At 45.2% G+C, this 26,354-nt stretch overlaps 1 protein-coding gene across 2 annotated transcripts in view; it reads right to left on the bottom strand.

Annotated features, from left to right (window-relative positions):
* The window catches only part of CDK15 (cyclin dependent kinase 15), a 364,576-nt gene that overhangs the window by 289,689 nt on the left and 48,533 nt on the right, over positions 1-26,354 (bottom strand). For both annotated transcript variants that reach the window (XM_077448589.1, XM_077448587.1), the window contains exon 2: positions 23,288-23,319. In XM_077448589.1, coding sequence (XP_077304715.1) covers positions 23,288-23,319 — 32 coding nt within the window. The remainder of the gene's footprint in view (positions 1-23,287; positions 23,320-26,354) is intronic.

Genomic DNA, 26,354 nt, shown 5'->3' with positions numbered 1-26,354 from the left:
TATCAGTGTCATCTGTCCACAGTACCACCTGTCCAGTGCCATGTGCTACCTGTCCCCAGTGCCACCTGTCAGTGCCACGTGTCCCCAGTGCCACCTGTCAGTGTCACGTGTAATCAGTGCCACGTATCAGTGCCACATGTCATCAGTGCCAGGTGTCATCAGTGCCAGGTATTAGTGCCATCTGTCAGTGCCACGTATTAGAGCTATCTGTGATCAGTGCCATGTATTAGTGCCATCTGTCATCAGTGCCACGTATTAGTGCCATCTTTCATCAGTGTCACGTGAGTGCCACGTGTCATTGTCCTGGTGCTCCAGAGCCTTTAAAAGTGTAATAGGTAGTCACATCAGTGTCACATGCCATCAGTGCCACGTATCAGTGCCATCTGCCATCAGTGTCACGTGAGTGCCACGTGTCATTGTCCTGGTGCTCCAGAGCCTTTAAAAGTGTAATCAACAAGTTAGATGTGTAATTTATGCTCCTAGAACACATGATGGCGCTCCCTGCATGTTGGGCCTGTCTAAGTGGCCAGGCTGTGAAAAAGTCCCACACATGTGGTATTGTAATAATCAGGAGGATTAGCAGAATGTATTTTGGGGTGTCATTTGTGGTATACATATGCCATGTGAGAGAAATAACCTATTACAATAACAATTTTGTGGGGAAAAAAATAAAAAATAAAAAAAATCTTAATTTTGCAAAGTATTGTGGGAAAAAAATGACAACACCAAAAACCTCACTGTGCCTCTTACTAAATACCTTGGAATGTCTACTTTCTAAAAATGGGTCATTTGGGGGGTATTTGTACTTTCATGGCTTGTTCGGGTCGCAAGAAATGAGAGTACATCAGATAAGATCAATTTTTTATGATTTGCACCACAACTTGTAGACTCTATAACTTTCACAAAGACCAAATAATATCCACTAATTTGGGTTATTTTTACCAAAGATATGTAGCAGTATAAATTGTGGCCAAAATTCATGAAAAAAAATTAATAATTTGCAAAATTTTATCACAGAAACAAAGAAAAATGCGTTTTTCAAAATTTTCTGTCTTTTTTCATTTATAGCGCAAAAAATAAAAAACCCAGAGGTGATCAAATACCACCAAATGAAAGCTCTATTTGTATGAAAAAAAGGGCAAAAAATGCATTTGGGTACAGTGTTACATGACTGAGTAATTGTCATTCAAAATGTGAGAGCACCGAAAACTGAAAATTGGTCTGGGCAGGATGGGGGTTTAAGTGTCCAGTAGGCAAGTGGTTAAGGGAAATTGACACCAATATATTATGCTTACTAGATAAGCTTGGTGTATACAGGAGTGTTTCCATTATTGACAAAATTGATATATATGTATCTTGTGTTTTGATACTACAGTAAACATATTTGAACTGTTTCTTTAACCACTTGCAGACCGGACCATTTTGCTGGTCAAAGACCAGACCACTTTTTGCGATTCGGCACTGCGTCGCTTTAACTGACAATTGTGCGGTCCTCCGACGTGGCTCCCAAACAAAATTGACGTCCTTTTTTTCCCACAAATAGAGCTTTCTTTTGGTGGTATTTGATCACCCCTGCGGTTTTTATTTTTTGCGCTATAAACAAAAATAGAGCGACAATTTTGAAAAAAACGCATTATTTTTTACTTTTTGTTATAATAAATATCCCCCAAAAATATATAAAAAAACATTTTTTTCCCTCAGTTTAGGCCGATACGTATTTTTCTACATATTTTTGGTAAAAAAAATTGCAATAAGCGATTATTGATTGGTTTGCGTGAAAGTTATAGCGTTTACAAAATAGGGATAGTTTTATAGCATTTTTATTAATAATTTTTTATTATTTTTTTTTTTACTAGTAATGGCGGCGATCAGCGATTTTTATTGTGACTGCGACATTGTGGGGGACCCATCGGACATTTTTGACACATTTTTGGGACCATTGTCATTTATACAGTAATCACTGCTATATAAATGCAGTGATTCCTGTGTAAATGACACTGGCAGTGAAAGGGTTAACCAGTGGGTGGCAGTGTAGGGGTTAAGTGTTCCTAGGGGTGTGTTACTAACTGTGGGGGGGGTTGGGCTTTCATTTAGTGAACACTGATCTCTGCTCCAATCACATGGAGCAGAGATCAGCGTCACTAGTTGCTAGGCAGAATGGAGAAATGTTGTTTACACAGCATTTCCTCCATTCGGCCGCTCCGTGAGACGATCGCGGGGATGCCCGCGGTGATCGAGTCCGCGGGTCCCGCGACCGGACTCACGGGGGTCCCGACCAGCGCGGGAGCGCGCCGCCGGCGGCGCGCTCCCGATGGCAGGGCGGCATCAAATATTGGACGTACCTGTACGCCAATATGCCTGCCCGTGCCATTCTGTCGACGTACATCGTCGTGCACTGGTCGGGAAGTGGTTAATATTGTGTGAGTCTCTATTTACTTCCACAGCTGGTGACATGATGGAACCCAGGGTGTCAGAGGTGATGGAGGATTTGCAGAGTCAAGGTAATCAGTGGGGTACAGAGTCTATTAGCAGCCCTTATGGGGGTACCACTACACTTAAATTCCTGAGGTGTGTCCAGAAGCCCAGGGGATTTTGGGAACCAAATTGCGTATCTGAGTTTGGTGAGCCAAGGGGCACTCAGCTGAATCAATTTACACACAACTCCTAAACATGCCAAGAATGCATTGCATCGCTATATGTGCAGGTCTTTTATTTAGCATTTTGTTTTAAAGTCCATTTAAACAAATAAATGATCTTACAATTTGGTGGAAGGGGATAAAAAAAAAGAAATAAATGAATAAATCATAAATATAAAAAAATGGCAACATAGAGTATTATTGGGCCTAAACTGTAAATTAGATGTAAAGGCAAACCTGTAAAACCATAAAAGGTACTCAGTACCACTCTAGAAATTACTGTTTAGTGTACATAAAAAAAATATTCCACAGCATGCTAAAAGTACCTTTTTGGGAGCTTTAATGCTTGCCATTTAGCACAACAGAGGTGGACAGCAAACAGAGGTGGACAGCTCGAAAGCGCAGCAGTAGGGATGAGCTTCGTGTTCGAGTCGAACATACGTTCGACTCGAACATCGGCTGTTCGCACGTTCGGCAAATTCCGAATGTTATGGGCCGTTCGCACCAAATTCGTGTGGCGCTCACGGCCCACAATGCACTGCGATGGCGCAGTGCATTGCTGGCTCATGATTGGCCAAGCATGCACTGTGACCCCGCATGCTTGGCCAATCACAGCGCCTGCAGCGAGGAGAGCCATGATTGGCCACAGGCAGGATGCCTGCGGCCAATCATAGCTCAGGCTGTGTAGTACACGCCCCACACTATATAAGGCCGCCAGCGCGGCGGCCATGTGTAGTGTGTTGGCGTCTGAAGCAGTTAGTGGGTGTTCTGTGTACCTTCAACACAGTATACACCGATCGTTATCGGCCGATTTTCGATCTTGCTGTTGTGTAGTGGTTGTTGTCTGCGTGCCCTGACCGCAGTATACACCGCTATATTCACCTATATAGCTAGCGATATATCTATCTTTTATAATAGAGCTTGCAGTCAGTGTTAGGAGCTTGTGCGTGCTGTCTGCGTGCTCTGAACCCAGTATACACTGCTATATCCACCTATATAGCAAACTATCTTGCTCGTTTTAAATAGAGCTTGCAGTCAGCGGTAGGAGCTTGTGCGTGCTGTCTGCGTGCTCTGAACCCAGTATACACCGCTATATCCACCTATTTAGCAAACAATCTTGCTCGTTTTAAATAGAGCTTGCAGTCAGCGGTAGGAGCTTGTGCGTGCTGTCTGCGTGCTCTGAACCTAGTATACACCGCTATATCCACCTATATAGCAAACTATCTTGCTTGTTTTAAATAGAGCTTGCAGTCAGCGGTAGGAGCTTGTGCGTGCTGTCTGCGTGCTCTGAACCCAGTATACACCGCTATATCCACCTATATAGCAAACTATCTTGCTCGTTTTAAATAGAGCTTGCAGTCAGCGGTAGGAGCTTGTGCGTGCTGTCTGCGTGCTCTGAACCCAGTATACACCGCTATATCCACCTATATAGCAAACTATCTTGCTTGTTTTAAATAGAGCTTGCAGTCAGCAGTAGGAGCTTGTGCGTGCTGTCTGTGTGCTCTGAACCCAGTATACACCGCTATATCCACCTATATAGCAAACTATCTTGCTCGTTTTAAATAGAGCTTGCAGTCAGCGGTAGGAGCTTGTGCGTGCTGTCTGCATGCTCTGAACCCAGTATACACCGCTATATCCACCTATATAGCTCTTCTCTATTTGAGCCATCTGCCATCTGCAGGAGTTAGTGGAAGTTGTGTGTGCCTCCAGCACAATATACACTACCCAATTGCTGTTTTACCCAACTCCCTTCAGGCCATTACCATGTCTGGAAGGCCAGCAAGGAGAGGCAGACAGGCGCAAGCCGATAAAAGAGGGCAAGCAGGCTCTGTGTCTAGAGACAACAGTGCTGGTCGTGGACGCGGTGCATCGTCATCATCAGCACGTGGCCATGGGACACGCTTGTCCTTTTTTTCGGCAGCTGGACATGTTGAGCCGCAACATGCCAACGACTTGGTAGAGTGGATGACCAAGCCCTCTTCATCCTCCTCATCCTCTCACCCAGTCTCAGGGTACTAGCAAAGCAGATGCCAACACATCGTCTTCCCTCCTCTCAATGTCATCATCAGTGACTCCTTCCCTAGACCCACCACGTCATCCTGAGGAGTCTCCTGAACTCTTTGAGCACAGTGTTGGGTACATGCTCCAGGAGGATGCCCAGTGTTTTGTAGGCTCTGATGATGATACTCAGCTAGAGGAAGGCAGTAGCGTGAATGCAGAGAGAGGGGATGCTCAAGAAGGACAGCAATCTGGCAGTCATGTACCACAAGCTGCAGCATACTGCCAGGTTTGCTCCAGCGATGAAGAGGGAGGGGATGATGAGGGCACTGACTCCACGTGGGTGCCTGGTAGGAGAGAGGAGGAGGCACATGTCCAACGAGGCAGGATGCCCTCCGGGGGCCAGCTTAGGGGCAGCACACCGACTGAATCACACTGCAGAGCTCCGCCTGTGCAGGGCACTGCCTCTGCGCGTTATTCTAAAAGTTCTTTGGTGTGGGCCTTTTTTGAGACGAGTGCATCAGATCGCACCGCTGCTATTTGCAACATATGTCTCAAGCGTATCTCGCGTGGCCAAAACATCAGCCGCTTGAGCACTACATGTTTGACCAGACATATGTTGACCTGCCATGCAGCTCGTTGGCAAGCGTACCTCAAAGACCCACACCAAAGAACAAAGTGGACCTCTCCTTGCTCCTCATCAGCTAGGATCTCCAACCCCACTAGACCTTCAGTCCTCTCTGAAACCTGCTCTGAGAGGAATGAAGGTGTAGAATTAGGTGTGTCACAGCCAAGTGCTTCTGGGCACTCTGCTAGCAGTACACCCACGTCCGATTATAGCAGGCAAATGTCCCTGCCCCAGCTGCTGGACCGGCAAAAGAAGTTCACTCCCAGCCATCCACATACCCAGCGGTTGAATGCTAGCTTGGCTAAATTGCTAGCACTTCAACTGCTGCCTTTTCAGTTGGTAGACTCGGCCCCCTTCCGTGAGTTTGTACAATGTGCGGTTCCTCAGTGGCAGGTCCCCAAATGCCACTTTTTCTCACGGAAGGCGATTCCGGCTCTCTACCGGCATGTGGAAGGCAATGTCCTTGTCTCGCTGGACAGGGCGGTCAGCGGTAAGGTGCATATTACCGCTGACTCATGGTCCAGCAGGCATGGACAGGGACGTCACCTGTCTTTCACGGCCCATTGGGTCACTCTTCTGGCAGCTGGGAAGGATGCAGGACAAGGTGCAGTAGTGTTGGAGGTTGTTCCGCCACCACGCCTCCAAAATGCTACTATTGGTTGTGACACACCTCTCTCCTCCACCCCCTCCTCTTCTTCTTCCTCCATGGCCTCTTCCAGTGCTGTGTCCTCAGAACCAGCGGTGCTCCGTAGGCGTTCCAGGGGCTACGCAAGTACGCAGGCAAAATGGTGCCATGCTGTGCTCGCGCTGGTTTGTTTGGGGGACAGGAGCCACACTGGGGCGGATGTTTTGTCAGCTCTGCAGGGGCAGGCCGAGAGGTGGTTGACACCACGCCAGCTTAAGCCAGGAATGGTGGTTTGCGACAATGACACCAACCTCCTCTCCGCCCTCCGACAGGGACAACTGACCCATGTGCCCTGTGTAGCTCACGTCCTTAACCTGGTGGAATAATGGACAGGGCACTTGAGGCAGAACAGAGGCAGGAAGAGGAGGACTTCCTTGCCTCTCAAGGCCCCCTTTATCCAGACAGTGTTCCTGCTGTGCCACCCATCACACAGGAAGAGGATGAGGAGGAGGAGGAGGAGGATGATTGTGTCAGCATGGAGGTGGAGGCTGGCACTCAGCATCAGCAGCAGCAGTCTTGTAGGGATGATTTACAGTCCCAATAAACCCGTGGACTTGTACGTGGCTGGGAGGAGGTAGCTGCGGATCATGTTGTCCTTAGTGACCCAGAAAACTCCGGACCGAATGCCTCAGCTAACCTACGCTGCATGGCCTCCCTGATCCTGCAAAGCCTGCGGAAGGATCCTTGTATTCTTCGGATCAAGGAGAGGGACCATTACTGGCTCTCCTTGATCCACGGTACAAGGGTAAGGTTGCCGACCTTATCTTGCCATCACAGAGAGAGCAGAGGATGAGACATCTCCGGGAGGCCTTGCAGAAAGGTCTGTGCAACGCGTTCCCAGAGACTGGGAGGTTACAAACTCCTGGTCCTGGACAACGTGTTGCTGAGGCATTGGTCAGAAGGAGCGGTGGAGAAGGTGGCCAACTGACCGATGCTTTCAGACAATTTTTTAGTCCACAGCCCCAAGGTATGATCGGTTCCAGCAACCATCGCCAGTGTCTGATTTACATGGTGCAGGAATACCTAGGGGCAAGGTCAGACTTGGACACCTTTCCCACCGAAAATCCTCTGGCTTACTTGGTCTTGAGGATGGATCACTGGCCAGAGCTTGCACAGTATGCAATTGAGCTACTGGCCTGTCCTGCATCCAGCGTTCTTTCGGAACGCACCTTCAGTGCTGCTGGTGGCTTACCGATCACAGGGTGTGCCTTTCCACCGAATCAGTTGATCGACTGACCTTCATCAAGATGAATCAGTCTTGGATCACCCACAGCTACCAAGCACCTGAAGCTGATGTAACCGAATAATTTTTTTTGAAATATCACATCCCTTCAAATCTGCCTATGCTGATGCTGAGTGACTGTCCTGTTATGTTGATTGTCTATCCTCTTCCTCCTCCGCTGATATGTTGGAAGAACATTTCTGGTTCTGGGTGATGCCATCAGCCGAATTTTTCTGGCCCTGTTTAACAGGGGCGTTTAATTACAATTTTTGATGCAATGCTTTGCAGCAGGGCTAATTCCTGCACTACAACTAGAGTATATGGGAGAGGTTGCAGTGTGGTGGCACCAGCACCAGTGCCTAAGGCCCAATTTTTCTGCCCCTGTTTAACAGGGGCGTTTAATTACAATTTTTGATGCAATGCTTTGCAGCAGGGCTAATTCCTGCACTAAAACTAGAGTATATGGGAGAGGTTGCAGTGTCGTGGCACCAGCACCAGTGCCTAAGGCCCAATTTTTCTGCCCCTGTTTAACAGGGACATGTAATTACAATTCTTGATATAATATTTCACAGGAGGGCACGTTCCTGTGCCCACCCAGAGTAACTGTGAGGACTTATAGTGTTGTGGCACCAGCACCACAACCACCAAAGGTCAATTTTTCTACCACTGTTCAACAATGGCATGTAATTACAATTTTAGATACAATCGTTCACAGCAGGGCGCTCCAGCGCCCACCAAGAGTCACTTTGAGGGCTTACAATGTTGTGGCAAAACCAACACCTTGTTCCGCCATTTCTGCAGAGCATATAGGGCAGGCCCCTACTTTCAAACATCCAACTTACAGACATCTCCTACTTGCAAACGGAAGGAGACAACAGCAAGTGAGATGAAAAAAGATGTACGACAAAACAAATTATACGGGGGTGATAACCCTTCCCTATGTTTTCCAAAAAGCTTAAAAATTGTTTTTTTGACTGGAGCTACACTTTAAAAATGTACCAGTTGAAAATTACAAACAGATTCAACTTAACACAACAAACCTACACAGTCCCTGTCTTGTTTGCACCGCCTGTATACTGCTGTTCTGAGTATATAGGGCCTGGGGGCCACACGCATTTCCTTTTTTTAATATGGGTAAGTGGTTCCCATTAATATGCGTACAAGACCCAAAGGGGCTGGTAATGGGCAGGGAGGGCTACCCATGCCATTTTTCTCAATGATTTTCAACCATATTGCAGGAACCAGATATAACATTAAAACCGCAAGCAGTTTTAAATGATGTTATTTCTGTTAAATGTCATTTTGTGCAGGGACTGTTCTAAACACGGGAAACACGTGGCACTTCACAGGCATACTACAGACACCCCCCAGGCACCATATTTAAATTAATATTTCACTTTTTTTTTCACTTTAATCGTCATTAAAATCAGTGCTCCCGCCAAAACGGCCATTTTTAAAAACATTTTAGGTATTGACCCATGTCCCCTGGGGCAGGAGCCAGGTCCCCAAACCCTTTTTAGGACAGCATCTTGCATATTAGCCGTTAAAATTAGCACTTTTAATTTCGAACGTTCGAGTCCCATAGACTTCAATGGGGTTCTAAAGTTCGTACGAATTCGGGGTCCGTTCAAAAGTTCTGGTGCGAACCGAACCGGGGGGTGTTCGGCTCATCCCTACACAGCAGTGCATCATTGCCAGTGACCCTGCTGCTGGGTCCCAAACTTCAAGTCCCAACAACCATCATCAGCACCGTTGTCTATAGTTCCACAGTGGGGCTGTACATGTAGGGGTGACAATGCCACCACTGCTTTGAAAGGCAGTGGGTGAGTAATATTAACCTAAATGAGGTCCTATGGCCACAACACTGTTTCTTACATTCACATGTATTCTACAGTTAAAATAATAAAGAGAGCTTTTTAACATTACCAGGTGAATGAGAAAACATTTATTTTAATTTTCTGGGTTTACACTTAGAAAAAGCTGAAGAACTTTTTGGTTAACTTAAGAAAACATTTTTTTGCAAGGTGTAGAGGTTTAACATTATTGTTTTATTATTTGTGTAACATCCTTATTTTACAAAAAAATATACTATATGGTGCTTCTATGCTGCAGTGTCAGCAGTGCATCCTTGCAACTTGCTTTTAAATATAAATCAGTGCCCCCTGCAGTTGCCAGAAAACTACTTCAAAATGGAGAAACGGGGGTCACTCACTTACATTATTGTGCCCATATCTGGGACCAGTGTTCCTTTTTGTTGATCTCATGGTCAGCTCTTGAACACAAGATATTGAGGGGGTGAGATAGGTGGGCATGACGCACAACTTTCTAACTATATCATTTACAGTGCTGTTTATACCTCTGTATTTCATATACAGTAATATTACCTGTCTTTTTCACATGTATGCGTAAAAACTCTGAAAAAATAGTTATTTGAACGAATATATAGTAATATTCATATATCAGAATATACCAATACTCCCTTACACTAGGTTCACATCTATGCAGATGTCGGAGTGCATGTAAAGCCAGCAATAGATGGCTAGAATCTCGGCCAGTTCAGCAGGAACCGGCCGAGATTCATACTATGTATGGGCAGCCTGAATGTACCCAAGATGATCGATCGATCAACTTGGGTACAATCAACCTGCCGGATTTTACGGAACACAATGGCTCCGCAGGAGGGATTCCCATGTCAACACTGACTGTGTTGATGGGGGAATCGAGTGAGCGATTTTCTTTCCTGCCACCTGTGGCCGAATAGAAAATCGGCCCATCTATGGCCAGCTTAAATAACATTCCCACATCTGCATGCAGTGCTGCTCTTAAAAAAAACATGCAGGGGTGCCATTAACTTTTAATGGCACACCCTCACACTGAAAAACACTTTGCTGCAGAAAACACAGGTACAGAAGCCCATTCAAATTAATGGGCTGCTTTGCAGTGCAAACACGGCTCAAAGAACCACTCAGATGTGAACCTAGCCTCACAGATAATATTTACTACATTATTTTATTTTCTATTACACTGTGTCTTCCTGTTCAACTGCCAACTGAAAAGATACTGATTAGAATCTGAAACAAAACTTACATCTGCCATTGCTATGGCAAAAAATTCCAAAGCCCTACATTTACCATTTTTGTTAATGCGCAGCTTTATACTGCTGCAGGGGAATTTGTTAGTAAGTTGTCAAAAACGTCTGAGCTTTTGCAATGCATTTTATTTTAAATGTTAGTCCCAGTTCACACTTGTGTGATACGGGAAACAATGTGAATCCTATGAGGGTTCCTGCATCGCACCTGAATCGCTGGTGGTTCACAATGACACCTGTGAATCGCCGCTGGTGTCAATGTAAAGTTAATGACATCCCCCCCCCAGATCGGTTGGCAGATCGCAGTACGAACTTTGAAATGGTGCAATCCGATTTCAATGTAGACCAAAAAATATGTCCTGTACCATTTTTGTGTGAATGCGATGCCATTTTAGCCATAAAGTTTGTATGGCTGAATTCGCATCGCATAGACATTGCGTTTTATTTGTACAGCAATGCAGTGAGCATCATATGAGCTGTCTGTGATCGCACAAGTGTGAGCCCAGCGTTCCTGCATTGAATGTCACAGATCATTTCCCATCTGGTGAGCTGAGAGTTGCAAGTAAAACAAAGTTTTCCTGACGCCTTCATGGCAGCACACACTGGGTTGTGACTCCGCCCCCACAACCTGACATGATTGGATTAGCTATAAGTTTGAAGGGGAGACCCCCCGCTGCATTCTCTTTTTTATCCTCATCTGACAGGTTGGTCGGACGCGTTTCCTTGTTACAGATGAAAAAAGCCTCTACCGCATTCGCCCCAGCAGGTTCTAGCCTCTCCTGTTTGGAAGTCCCTCCTGTACAGTCTCTAAAAGAGCTTCTATGGAGGGAGCCCCCCGCTCTGGTGGTCTCAAGGGGCGTTTTTACTGGCATTTTGATAAAGCTTTAAAGACGCTTTCTTTGCAGTGGATTCCCTTTTTCTTGTCTTTTTCCCCTTTTTTTCTTATTTATTTTTCTTTCAGAATTCTGCTACAGTGACTAGAGCTCAGGTTTTATTTAACTTTGAAAATTTTTTACATACCTTCTTTATCTCCAGCGGAGGGAGCAGGTCTTGCTGGTACCTGTTATCCCTCTCATGCGCCGTTCGTTCCACCGCACTGCGCATGCCCAGTCTTAGGATTTTCGTTCCTAGGCTTTCCTTGCTGCTTCCCTCTTCCAAGATGGCGCGGGAGTGCTCGTACCACTTCCGCGCATGCGCGGAGCGTCCATCAGCGGCAGTATGGCGCCATTTTTTAAAAACACAGTGCTCCTGTGTAAATTCCAATACATGATGTGTTGCTGGCTGCAGCTGGGAAAAAACTGCTCTGCATCCCTAGATTCAGAATTCTGCTAAAGGTAAGTCCCTGTGGGGTTTCTTTTTATTCTTTCTACTTATTTTTTTCTGTTATATTTAATGTTAAATATTATTTAAATATTTATGCTTAAAGCGGAGGTCCACCCTAAAGTGGACCTTCCGCTCATCGGAACCCTCCCCCCCTCCGGCGCCACAATTGCCACCTTTCAAGGGGAAGGGGGGTGCAGATACCTGTACAGTACAGGTATCTGCACCCACTTCCGGGATAGCTCTCTGCGGAAAGGGGCGTAGATTACGCCCCTTTCCGCAAGTGCCCGCCCCTTTCCGCAAGTGCCCCGCTGCCTGCTGGGAAACACACAGATCCCAGAGGCAGCAGGGACCGTCCTTATTGCGCAGCGCGACTCGCGCATGCGCAGTAGGGAACCGGGAAATGAAGCCGAAAGGCTCCATTTCCTGATTCCCATACCCAAGTTGGCGGCGGCAGCACCCGAGAGACGATCTAGAGATCGGCTTCGGGTGCCGACATCGCGGGCGCGCTGGACAGGTAAGTGTCACTATTTTAAAAGTCAGCAGCTGCAGTATTTGTAGCTGCTGGCTTTTAAAAAAAAAAAAAAACGCGGAGTCCCGGCGGACTCCCGCTTTAAGTATTTAATTTATTTTTCCTATGCAGTTAAATGTTTAAAAAAAAAAAAATGTGTCGGTACGATTCATAGAAGTCCCTTCCTGCTTATGCGTTCCTTCTTACGTTTTAGACTATCCTGTACCCTTTCCTTATGGAGTCCACTGCCCACACAGACCACCATCAGCAAGTTAGGTAAGAGGCTTTACCGGTTAGGTACGTATTGAAGGGGAGATCAAAAGAGTGCCAGATGCTTAGTGCTGCCTTTTTTATTCCGGCAGCCCGGCTGAGTCAAGAACGGCAAGTTCTAGACAGGGGAGAAGATCCAGCCATACCTCAAGCAGGAAATCTCGTAGAAGCCACTCGAGATCCCCTTCACGCCACCGGAGGCATAGCCATTCATGGCATAGCCACTCACACCGCAGCCAGTCAGGACGTAGGAAATCTCCTCCCTCGTACCAGAGTCGCCATGCTCGCCCTGCACCAAATGCCTGCTGGGTATGCAGTGCCCCGGCTTTACCAGACAAGCTTGCTTGTCGTTCCTGCTTCAGTGAGGCCACTAGAGAAAAAGAAGCAGATGCTAGAATGGCCACGGATCTCATTAGGGAGTCCGTACGGGAAACATTGCTGGAGTCAGCTGCACCGGCTATGGATAGAGCAGTTCCTAGCACATCCTCTGCGGAACCTTGTATCACCCAAGCATCAGAATCCTCGGAGGAGGACGAGTGTCAGGATATGTCAGCCGGCTTTGACTTTTCCCTGGTGGAGCCTTTTGCGAAATCCATTAAGGAGGCAATTGGCTGGCAGGAGGACACGGCTAATCCTCCGAAGGTACGGAAATATTTTCTGAATTTAAAGAGGGATCCAGAAACCTTCCCTTTTATTGAGGAACTTGAGGACCTCATCAAGGACGAATGGGAAAGATCGGATAAGAGAGCTAGCCTCTCCAATAGACTGGCGAAAATGTATCCCTTGAAGGAAGCGAAAGTGAGACCCCTAATGAATGCCCCCGTCGATGACTGTTCATTGATACGCCTGGCCCGTCACGTAACTTTACCGATCGAGGATGCGATCTCTTTCCGGGACGTTTTGGATCGAAAAATGGATCTGGAGTTAAAAAAAAGCTTATTCCATGGCTGGAGGGGCCTGTAGACCAGCGATTACTACGGCGGCAGTGGCCAGGGCCATCTCAGGATGGGCATCTGAAGTGGAGAAGGACCTCAGAGACGGCATCGAGATGGAGAAAATAATATCTTCCCTGCAGGAGATCAGACTCGCAGGGGATTTCGTGGCAGAGGCCTCTGTAGATGTTATTAGATCTTCTGCAAGGTCAATGCTGACCACTGTGACAGCAAGAAGAGCTCTATGGCTCAAGCCATGGGTAGCGGACGCAGCCTCAAAAACTAATTGGTGTTGGATTCCATACGATGGATCTAACTTGTTCGGTGCCAAACTAGTCAGCCATCTCCAAAGTTTCCAGTGGGAAGTCAGGTTTGATCCCCTCCAACAGAAGACCTAGGACACAGAGAGGTCCAGCCTTCAAGCGTAATTTACCAGACAAGTACCGGGAATCCAGATCCTACCGTCCTGGTAGGGAGTTTAGAAGGGACTGGAGGAGCACAAAACCCTCCTTTCTCAAATTACAAATATCCAAGGCCAACCCGGCTGGGGATCAGCCAATATCGTTTTGAAGATCCGCCTGCCCACCCGGCCCAGGTGGGCACCAGGCTGAAAAGCTTTTCCAAAATTTGGGCAAGACACATAAAAGACTCATGGACACTTTTCACAATAAAATTTGGTCACAAATGGAAGTTCAAGAACGGTCTTCCACCAAGCTACTTCCATGCAACCAGACTTCTGTCTTCTTTGTCCAAGAGGAGCCTGCTAGTAAAATATATAACGGAACTGAGACAAAAGGGTGCAATCCTAGAAGTACCATCACACCAAAAAGGGAGAGGTTTCTATTCCCCTCTTTTTTTGGTGAAGAAGAAAATGGGCGACTTGCGACCCATACTGGACCTCAAGAGACTCAACAGAGACATCCAAGTGGAGTCCTTCAAAATGGAGAGTTTACAGTCTATTCTCCTAGCAATAAACCTAGATGACTGGATGCTTTCTATAGATTTGTCGGACACCTATCTTCACGTGCCAGTTCACCCGTTTTTTCAAAAATTCCTACTCTTCGCCATAAATCAACACCACTTCCAATTTCAGTGTCTTCCATTCGGCATCTTCTCGGCTCCCAGGACGTTTACCAAAATTCTGCTGCCACTAGTAGCTTTCCTCAGGGAGAAAGGGTTACGAGTCACCACTATCTGGACGACATCCTGCTGTTAGCGGAGGATCAAGAATCTCTGACTCTTCACTGGGAGAGTCTCCTTGCGACCCTCCAGAAATTTGGGTGTTTAGTCAACTGGAGGAAGAGCAGTCTGCAACCCACACAGAGGATGGTCTTTCTAGGGGAAGACCTAGATACCAAATTAAACAAGGTACAGCTTCCACAGAAGAAGGTCAGACCTCTAGTACGGAAAATGCAAAGGCTATTGTCAACAGACCAGTTGCCAGCCAGAGACTGCCTGAGGGCGCGTACACACGGGCGGACTGTTCGCCCAACTTTGTCCGCTAAACAGTGTTTCAGCGAACAGTCCCCTCGTGTGTAGGCTTGTTCGTCAAACTAAGTTCCACGCATGCTCAGAAAGGATTTACACGCCGAAGGTTGCATTGCAGTGTATAGGACGTCGTATTTTTCGTCCCGTCGTACGTGCCGTTCACGTCATCGCGCACGGTTTCAGCGGACTGTTCGTTCATCGTGTGTGGGCAAGTCCGTCCATGCTAATTTTGAGCGGACTGTCCGCTGAAACTGTTTGACGAACAAAGTTGAGCGAACAGTCCCCGCGTGTGTACGCGGCCTGAGAATACTTGGGTCCATGTCAGCAACAATACCTATGATACAGTGGTCCCAGTGGCACATGAGACCTCTCCAGAACTCGTTTCTCAGGCAGTGGGATGGAGTATCGATGCGTCAAACCATCTTGGTCTCCAGTACAGTGAAGCAGTCAATATGGTGGTGGACACACCACAGCAACCTCGGAAAATACAGGCCGATAGTCCCTCCAGATCCAGAAGTGGTAACTTCGGACGCCTGCCAGATGGGTTGGGGAGCCCATTTTCGAGACCTGGCAGCCCAGGGGCAGTGGCTTTTTCAGACTTTGGGCTTAGTCTCCAACATCTTGGAGCTTAGAGTGGCTTTCCAAGCCTTTGCACCACTCCTAAGAGGCAAGAATGTAGTTATCCGCATGGACAACAAAGTGGCAGTGGCCTACATTCAGAGGCACGGAGGTACCAGGAGTGTCACTCTTATGGAGGAAGTTCGACCCATTTTAGATTGGGCTTAGATACATCTTTCAAGCCTAAAAGCAGTTTATGTTCCAGCAGCGCAAAACATGTTAGCCGACTATCTGAGTCGAGAGATTTTTCCAACAACGAGTGGTCCCTGAACGGAACTGTGGGGAATGCCGGAGATAGACCTTGCAGCTACCCCAGCGAATACCAAATGCCTCAGGTTCCTATCAAGAGGGTCATTCCCATCAGCAGAAGGGGTGGACTGTCTGAGTCACCCATGGAATTTCAGGCTGAGATACATTTTTCCTCCAATTCCATTGATCGCAAGGTTTCTATCCAGTCTCCGGAGATCCTCAGCGACGGTGATCGCAGTTATAACACTGTGGCCAAGGAGACCATGGTTCACGACACTTCTCCAACTCAGCCTTCAACCTCCTAGTCCCCTTCGGGTATCTCCGGATCTTTTGTCCCAAGGTCAGTTCCTGCACCCAGCTCCGGAGAAGTTGCACCTGATGGCCTGGAGATTCAAAGGGCCAGGCTGAAAGCCCAGGGATGTTCTCAAGAGGTCATATCGACTCTAATGCAGGCTAGGAAATTCGCGACCAATTCTATTTATTCTAGAATTTGGGAAAGATTCTGCTCCATGGCTCAACAGAAAGGATGGGATAGCGTTTCTCCAGAGCCTGCTCACATTCTGGAATTCCTCCAGTCAGGGGTCAACAAGGGCCTGAGTCTAAGTACCCTCAAGGTTCAGGTGTCTGCCCTATCAGCCAAAACAGACACGAAGTGGGCCTTTCATCCTCTAGTTGTCCAGTTCTTAAGAGCCTATCTGAAAATCAAACCTCCCAGGAAGCCGTTTTTTTTCCGTCATGGGATTTATCAGTAGTTCTTCATACCCTGTCTTCACCTCCATTTATTCCATCTGAAAAAATCTCTCTATGGGACCTGACCTTAAAACTGACTTTCCTGATTGCAATTACATCAGCAAGAAGAGTATCGGAAATACAAGCATTAATGATCTCGGAGCCTTATTTAGTCCTTTTTCCTGACAAAGTGGTTCTAAGACCCTCGGAGCGGTTTATACCCAAAGTAGCCACTCCATTCCACTACAACCAGGATATCATTCTTCCATCCTTCTGTAACGATCAAGGGGATCCGCACCCTCTGGATGTGAAGTCAACCATCATCAATTATCTATCCGCTACTACCTCGTTCAGAAGGACGGATTCTCTCTTGGTCATCCCTCATGGCTCCAAGCAGGGTTAAGCAGCCTCTTCACGCACCATCGCATCCTGGCTGGTTAGGATCATTAAAAAAGCATATTCCTCCCAGCAACTGACAATTCCTGAAGGCATCAGGGCTCATTCTACAAGGGCAGTGGCTACCTCCTGGGCAGCATATTGTAGAGTATCTCCGGAGACGATATGCAGAGCAGCATCTTGGTCCTCCAGGCATACCTTTATTTCCCATTACAAAGTGGATTCAGCTTACTTGTCCATGACTGACTTCGGCAGATCTATCATTAGAGCATATTCTTCTGCGTTATAAGGAATTAAAGTTTATTTTTTACTTGCACCCACCCGACTGGCGAGTTATTTCCCAGTGTGTGCTGCCATGAAGGCGTCCGGAAAACGGAAAATTGTATACTCACCTTCCATAATTTTCCTTTCCTGACACATCTTCATGGCAGCACATGATTCCCTCCCTGACTCTGTGATGATATATACAGAGAATGCAGCGGGGGGTCTCCCCTTCAAATTTATAGCTAATCCAATCCTGTCAGGTTGTGGGGGCGGAGTCACAACCCAGTGTGTGCTGCCATGAAGATGCGTCAGGAAAGGAAAATTACGGAACGTGAGTATACAATTTTCAGTTTTTCAGTGATTAGCAAATTGGTTAGCCCAAACCTGGATTTGCAGAAAATTGGACCAACCTCCAGTAATCAAGTGTTTGTCAAAAAAAAAGCTGGGTGAGATTGGAAGAGGGTTTAATTAGACCTTGGTTTGCTGTGTTATTGTGTGATAGCTTTACAGTAGCTTTCCGTAACCTTCCTACCACAGAGGAACCCCTGAAAATTATTCTGGCCATACACTAGTGCATTTTTTAACTAGAATATTCTTACCAACATGTATATAAAAATTCTTTGTACATTCAATGCCTGGGAAAAATGTTGTTTGAAAATGTCACTTGCTTTTAACATTCAATTTTAGAATGAATGCAATTCCCAAATGAAAACCTCTGTTCGAAAATTGCTTCTTCAAGAGAAATTTTCCATCTTCCTCTTTTAACATTTTCTTGTCACTGTGGCTAAAACAACTGTTGATATGACCCTATTGACAATTATAATATCAAATGAACCTTCCAAAAATGAAAATGTTTGCATGAAATGTATTAGTGTATGAGCAGCATTACAGTGTTGGTAAAAATTCCACCCTTACAATCAGCTAAGACCCCTTTCACACTGGGGCATTTTTCAGGCGCTTTAGCATTAAAAAAAAGCGCCTGTAAAGCGCTTGAAAGAAGCCTCATCTGCAGTCCCAATGTGAAAGCCCAAGTGCTTTAAGAGCCCTTTCACAATGTCAGTGCCTGAAAAACGCTCGTAACCGCTGCTAGTGGCCAAATAAAGGGTTAAAAGCGCCCACAAAACGCTGCTGCCAATAGCGTTTTTCAGGCGTTTTTCAGGCGTTTTACAGGCGCTTCCCATTGATTTCAATGGGAAGGGGCGCTTTAGCAGCGTTGTATTCACCGCTCCAAAAGCACTGCAAAGAAGCTGCTTTCAGGACTTTTTTTGATGCCCTGCCAGCGCAGCGCCTCAGTGTGAAAGCACGCAGGCTTTTACATTGGGATTGCAGTTGCGGCTTCTTTCAGGCGCTTTTTTTAACGCTAAAGCGCCTGAAAAATGCCCCAGTGTGAAAGGGATCTTAGTGTGAAAGCACTCAGGCTTTTACATTGGGATTGCAGTTGCGGCTTCTTTCAGGCGCTTTTTTTAAACGCTAAAGTGCATGAAAAAAACGCCAGCAAAAATGCCCCAGTGTGAAAGGGACTTAAAAGATTATTGGTGTCAAACTATTGGACCTGAAACTATGAAGGCACCATCAGATGGGAGGTCAATTAGCTACAACTCAAGCAACTTCTAGAAACTTTTTGAGGAACCCTAGGTCACCATGGAATTGTGGTTATACAGAGGTATACAGAGGTTTTCCTGGAATGAGTTAAGCATTTTGTTTTGTTTTTTACTAATGAAGAAAAATATTTCTGCATCTTTCTGGAGCCTGGTCACGTGACTATTGTCTCAGCAGTGTTCATGTAATCTCTGATCCTGGGGGACTAATGTCATTAAATTTTTCAAGCAGCTTATGTTTAAAGCGGAGGTCCACCCTAATTAACAGTACTAGGTCTATGTGATCCCCCCTTCCCTAATCGCTAGGTAACCCCCTTACCTTTCTGCTGTCTTCTTCTGTTTTCTTCTTATTTCAAATTTTCTGCCTCTGGAGATTCCGGAAAGGGGCGGAGCCGCTGCGGAAATGGGCGTGGCTTCATCGGCAGGTCACTTCTTCCTGTCTGTCGCAGGGGCTCCTGGGATCGTTTTTTTTCCCCCAGGAGTCTGTGCGGCGCCCAGGCTGAGTTGTTGTGTTCGCTCGAGCGGATTGATCTGCGCATGCGCGAGATCGCAGCTCATAGGGGCGGTGCATGATGGGAGTTTAGAGGACTGTGCCCCGGAAGACAATGCCTGTGGGCTTCACATGCCCACAGGCAAAATGGAAAACGCCTGGAGACGTTTTCCTAGGCAGTTTTGAAGAAAGAAAAAGACTTGGAAGAGAATCGGACAGCACATAGAAGTATGTGAAATATTTAGAAAACTTAATTTAAAACATTATTGCGGGAAAAAAAAAAAAACTTTAGCTTTAAGTAACTATGTCTTTACTTTTGTTACAGGTCTGCTTTACCCATCTGCTTGAGCAGATATACTAAAGTACTGCACTTATACTTGTATAATTCTCTCTCTTTTCCCTTTTCCACAGGTCTACATGAGATTGCTGCAGAAAAAACGATCAAAAACAGCGCATCAAAGGGACTAGTAGATTGATGTGAAAAAGACTTTAAAATGTCATTTATTAAATGTAAAAAATAAACACAGACATCTGATCCCTGCAGGATCTCAAACACATAAAAAACACCAATCATAAAACGGACAGATGTTTGATAATGAAAAGCTCCTCAGATCTCTCAATTATAACTTTGGAAAGGTCAAAACCAACGACCAATGTGCACAGCTTTCGAATGCCTAATGAATGCAATCAATCATCTGAAAGAACCCAAAAAGTCAGTGTAAACGAATGGAACAACGTTTCTAGGGACACTCACTTCATAGGTGTTCAATGGGCTGCAGAGCTGATGAGTCCAGTCTGATGACCGAGGGGGAGGTGTTTATTTCAGCTCCATCTGAAGCGTTCGGCTTGGAGGCAGAGGTGTAATGCTGCACGCTAGGTGGTAAGGATCAAGCTTAGTCACCAGATGATATCAGCTGTACACATAGGCAGCTTGGAGAACGCTGCACTGCCTGCAGTGCGGCTTGTCCGAGCGGCTGTGGATCACATGAGAGGCTTGTCACGTGGAAGGCTGTGAAGGGGAAGGTTGCTATGCCGACTCTCCTGCTTACATGTTTCGCGCTCCTGCGCTTTGTCAAAGCTGGAGCGGCATACAGCAACCAGAAAGATAAAGGCATCGGGTAGTGTGTAGGGGCGGGGACTGTCGAAGTCTCTCAGGTTAACCCCTAATGTGTCACTAAGCCTCCTGCAGTTAAAACCTTATTAGACAGGGGTCTGTGTCAGTGAAAGAACTGTTAGAAAACATCTAATAGGAAATGTGGATTGAAACATATGGTTGACACAGTGGTGTAGTGGTTAGCACTCTCACCTAGCAGCAAGCAGGACGCTGGTTCGATTCCCAACCACGCCACCACCCGCCTGAAGCTTGTATGTTCTCCCTGTGCCTGTGTGGGTTTCCATGGGGATATTAAAGGATATACAGAAGGGAGAAGAATGCTATGGATAAAAGGACACTGTAAGTTAAAAAAACACTGTAAGTTAAAAAAACTCAAGGGGGGGAAAAATTGCGGAGACCAAGGGCAAAAAAACAAATTATTTAAAAGATATATTTTATATTATTATTATTAAGTCCTTTCCTATAGGATAGTTAGAATAAATATATTAGCTACTCTTCGTTCATAAAAAAAAAAAAATAAAAAAAAAAAAAAAAAAAGGAAAATGAAAGAAAATGAAAATATATTTTCTATAAAAAATGTAGGGTGGCGGTCATGAACGATGAGTAGCGACTATATCTGAGTAACCTATATCAAGAGGTTATGCTGAGGATGTCAATGTCTTCATTGAGGCCATCAGGCGAGAGAGACCCCATAAGATATATCCAGAAGGTCTCCCTGCGACAAAGGTGGGAGAATCTTTCGTTGGCCGTTAGGGTACCCTTGGGGATAGCCTCAATTGCAAGGACCTCCATTTCTTTAAAGTTTTTATCATGACAATGGCGAAAATGGCGTGGCACGCTGTGTTGAATGCAGCCCTCTTTAATCAGGCGGCGATGTTCGCCCACCCTGACTCGTAGGGCCCGCATAGTGCGGCCTACATAAAGGAGGCCACAGGGACAACGTAAAACATATATTACGTATTCTGTAGAACACGTGATGAATTGTTTAATCTCAAAGGTTTTTTCTTTGGATGTAGTGATGGTGGATTGGCCGTTGGGGATGGACTGACAAGTATAACAACCTCTTTTACGACATTTAAAAATCCCACATCTATTATCAAAGTACATCCTAATATCAGGGAATATATTATTATCCTTTCTATTGTATTTTATAAGTTTATTGGGAGCAATAATATTTTTGATTGTACGAGAGCGTCTAAAAGTGATTTGGGGTCTGACCGGAAGGAGTGGTGCTAAAATCGGATCCAGCTTTAGGATATCGTAATGTTTAAGAATTATTTTAGACATATGTTTATATTGTGTGTTAAAGGTAGAAATAAACCTAATTGTAGTATAGTCATTAGTGGAATTTTTGGGACGTTTTTTCGTAGGTGAATGCTTGGTTGCGTGTTCCATAAAGGCCTGTGTAACTAAATCATCTGGGTATTCTTTTTCTAAGAATTTTTTTGCCATCTGCTGGCCTTGTTGTGTATAGTCCTCAGTTGAGGTACAGTTTCTGCGTAACCTTTGGAACTGACCGCTAGGAATATTTTTCTTCCAAGCAGGGTGATGGCAACTCTTATAATGAAGGTAAGAGTTGCCTGCTGTGGGTTTAATATGGTTGCTAGTGGTGACACTATGCTCATTATGTATGGCTCATTCACAGCCTTCCACGTGACAAGCCTCTCATGTGATCCACAGCCGCTCGGACAAGCCGCACTGCAGGCAGTGCAGCGTTCTCCAAGCTGCCTATGTGTACAGCTGATATCATCTGGTGACTAAGCTTGATCCTTACCACCTAGCGTGCAGCATTACACCTCTGCCTCCAAGCCGAACGCTTCAGATGGAGCTGAAATAAACACCTCCCCCTCGGTCATCAGACTGGACTCATCAGCTCTGCAGCCCATTGAACACCTATGAAGTGAGTGTCCCTAGAAACGTTGTTCCATTCGTTTACACTGACTTTTTGGGTTCTTTCAGATGATTGATTGCATTCATTAGGCATTCGAAAGCTGTGCACATTGGTCGTTGGTTTTGACCTTTCCAAAGTTATAATTGAGAGATCTGAGGAGCTTTTCATTATCAAACATCTGTCCGTTTTATGATTGGTGTTTTTTATGTGTTTGAGATCCTGCAGGGATCAGATGTCTGTGTTTATTTTTTACATTTAATAAATGACATTTTAAAGTCTTTTTCACATCAATCTACTAGTCCCTTTGATGCGCTGTTTTTGATCGTTTTTTCTGCTGCATCCATTTTTTGCCAAGTCCATAATGGGTTAACAGCCGCACATTGAGACCATCTACAGGACATTTATTTAAATAAACAAACATCCCACGAGATAGTCAAACGCTCTTAAAGAGACCATTCATTTGTGCGCCAACTTTATCTTGTTTTGTTTTACGCTACATGAGATTGCTATCTGCCAAATAGCTATATGTGTTGTGTTCTCAGCGGGAAGTGGGACTGTTGGCCTAGTACTGCGAGCAGTTCAAATATCTCTTAAGCCACGTACACACGATCAGAATTCTCGTCGGAAAAAGCTCTGATGGTTTTCCCGACGGAATTCGGCTCAAGCAGTCTTGCCTACACACGGTAACACCAAATTCCGATCGTTTATAACGTGGTGACGTACGAGGGGATTAAAAAAAAGGAAGTTCAATAGCCAGTAGCCAGTAGCCAATAGCTTCTGTCTCATAGTTGAATCTGAACATGTGTGATTTTTAGCATGTCCGAATTGCATACACGCGATCGGAATTCCCGATAGAAAGTTTTTCCTTCGGGAAAATTGAGAACATGCTATCAATTTTTGGCTGGCGGAAATTCGGACAACTAAATTCCGATGGAGCATACACACAGTCGCATTTTCCAATGAAAAGCTCTCATCTGTCTTTTTCTGGCCGGAATTCCGATCGTGTGTACGCGGCATAAGATAACTGAACAATCATGCCTAGTATAGCTGATCCTTGACTAATTGACAGCAGATAAAAGAAATTGTGTGAATAGTCCTGTGGCCAAAATATAAAGGATACATGCAAACAACATTTTAGTAGGATGGATTTGCACACTTACCTCTTCATAGCCTGTATGCTTTTGTTTCAAACCTATTGGATTAAAAACATGTATTAAATTAGTATAATAAAACCCATTCTCTATTTACAAGAAGATATAACAGACTTGCAGCCTAAAGAGTTAACAGTGCCAGATTTAAAATTCCATTTTCCTTTCCATTTAACGGCATTTCTGTGGGAGTCATGGATATTATACAGAAAATAGCAAAGCCTGAAGCAGAGACACGTGGCTTATTTATCTTGTCATGAGCCCTGCATTAACAGAGCATATTTAGCAATCAGTTTTGTAATTTATACAGAGTGTGTCCAACCACAAAGTAGATTTAAGGTCTAATCTGGCATGATTAGCGAAAAAAAAAAAAAATCACCTTTGTAGAGTCCAAGTGCCTTAAAGAGGACCTTCAGTTCATTTTTCTACTTTCCATCTTTTAAATCTTCTTGTTTTATCTTTGGTTAGTAAAAAATTTATTTTCTGCCAGTAAATACGGTACCTTATACAGCCCACTTCCTGTTTCTCGTCTGGTCATTAGCCTAGGCTTATGACATTATGCACAGCTCGCTCTCACTCACTCTCATGAGTGTTTGCCAGGGAGGGAGGGGGGATGAGTCATAAGAGGGCCAATCAGCGCTGCAGGGCTGGAGGTGTGTGTCTGTGTAAATTCAGGAAGTGAACAGCTTCAGCTGCCCACAGTTAAAATGGATGCAGCCAGACCTAATGGAGGGAGATTTCTGAAGCATGTTTGGCAAGTATAGAATCACAGTTTGAATAAAATAATATGCAAAGTGGTTGGAGGGAAGCTTCAGAATGACAAAGATGTTTTTATTACAAACTGTGTGAGCAGACTGCAGTTCCTCTTTAATGGATTTCATACACATTTGGCCAGAAAAAAAAATCAATGTGTTTAATGGTTATTTTCACTCTCAAAGTTAGTTCCAGTTCATGGCTGAAATTGTTGGCACCCCAGAAATTTTTTGGGCAATATAAAAATCACACCTGAAAGCAGATAAAAAGGAGAGAAGTTCACTTAGTCTTTGCATTGTGTGTCTGCCACACTAAGCATGGACAAAAGAAAGAGGAGAAGAGAACTGTCTGAGGAATTGAGAACCAAAATTGTGGAAAAATATCAACAATCTCAAGGTTACAAGTCCATCTCCAGAGATCTAGATTTGCCTTTGTCCACAGTGCGCAACATTATCAAGAAGTTTGCAACCCATGGCACTGTAGCTAATCTCTCTGGGCATGGACGGAAGAGAAAAATTGATGAAAGGTTGCAATGCAGGATAGTCCGGACGGTGAATAAGCAGCCCCAAACAAGTTCCAAAGAAATTCAAGTTGTCCTGCAGGCTCAGGGAGCATCAGTGTCGGTGCGAACTATCCGTCGACACTTAAATGAAATGAAACGCTATGGCAGGAGACCCAGGAGGACCCCACTGCTGACACAGAGACATAAAAAAGCAAGACTACAGTTTGCCAAAATGTACTTGAGTAAGCCAAAATCCTTCTGGGAAAATGTCTTGTGGACAGATGAGACCAAGTTAGAGCTTTTTGGTAAAGCACATCATTCTACTGTTTACCGAAAATGGAATGAGGCCTACAAAGAAAAGAGAACAGTACCTACAGTGAAATATGGTGGAGGTTCAATTATGTTTTGGGGTTGTTTTGCTGCCTCTGGCACTGGGTGCCATGAATGTGTGCAAGACATCATGAAATCTGAGGATTACCAAAGGATTTTGGGTCGCACTGTAGAGCCCAGTGTTAGAAAGCTGGATTTGCGTCTGAGTTCTTGGGTCTTCCAGCAGGACAATGACTCCAAACATAAGTAAAAAAGCACCCAGAAATGGATGGCAACAAAATGCTGGAGTGGCTAGCAATGAGTCCAGACCTAAATCCCATTGCAGACCTGTGGAGAGATCTTAAAATTGCTGTTGGGAAAAGGCGCCCTTCCAATAAGAGAGACCTGGAGCAGTTTGCAAAGGAAGAGTTGTCCAAAATTCCAGGTGAGTGGTGTAAGAAGCTTATTGATGGTTATAGGAAGCGACTGATTTCAGTTATTTTTTCCAAAGGGTGTGCAACCAAATATTAAGTTAACGGTGCCAAGAATTTTGACCAGCCCATGTTTGGAATTTTGTGTGACATTATGTCCAATTTGCTTTTTTTCCCTCGCTTTTTTAATTTTTTTGTTCCAATACACACAAAGGGAATAAACATGTGTATAGCAAAACATGTGTTACTGCAATACTTTTGTGTGAGAAATACTTGATTTTCTGGAAAAATTTCTGGGGTGCCAAAAATTTCGGCCATGACTCTACCTATTATAGGTGGAATGATTGCCTTCTCCTTCTGCCAGCGGTCTTCTTCCAAGAGCAATGGGAGTGGAGTGCACGGCAGAGCCACTCCGTTACTGGGGAATTGTAGTGGAAAACACTGGACAGGTGGTTGTGGACAAGGCTCGGCATGTCCCTCCTAAATGCAGACTATAGAGAAGATGTACAAGGGGAACTGAGAGTTAACTGAAGAACAGTTACAATGCAAGTTTACATGGTGTATGTTCATCTCTAAGAGTAGAGGCTCGCCTTAAGGTCGAGTATTCCCCATCTGCAGGCTCAGCCTTGTCCCAGGGCAGGGTATTGATGGAAACAGCACATGTGCAGTGAACTGACCATGTAGCCCAGAAGAATCCACCGGGGTAGGTCTCCTATGTGACCCACACTTGGTGCCCAACAAGGAGGGGAACATGGAGAAGTTACCACTCGCCTACCCTTACGGGCCCCTCACCTGACCACTCAGGCAGTGGTGAATATGGCAATTAGCCTCTCAGTCCCAAACAAGGCAAGTGGATAACATCCAATTAACAATAATCCTTTGTCAAATGATGACTATTTTAGCCAATATCAGTCATCAACAGACATTCTGACTGCTTTAGGCCTCCTGCACACTTGATGTTTTTGCTTTCTCACCTAGATGCAGGCAGGTATTTTGGCAAAAAAATACTTGGCACTTGTAAATGTGTGCAACATGTTTAGGCACGTCAAGTGCTTGAGCATTAATTCACTTAATTGGCCACAAT

This window comes from Lithobates pipiens, unplaced genomic scaffold (assembly GCF_037356315.1).
Source record: "Lithobates pipiens isolate NorthernLeopardFrog02 unplaced genomic scaffold, aLitPip1_a1.2 Scaffold_22, whole genome shotgun sequence".
Lineage (NCBI taxonomy): Eukaryota > Metazoa > Chordata > Amphibia > Anura > Ranidae > Lithobates > Lithobates pipiens.
Note: the sequence above shows the minus strand (reverse complement) of the source record. Positions and strands in the feature narration are given on the sequence as shown.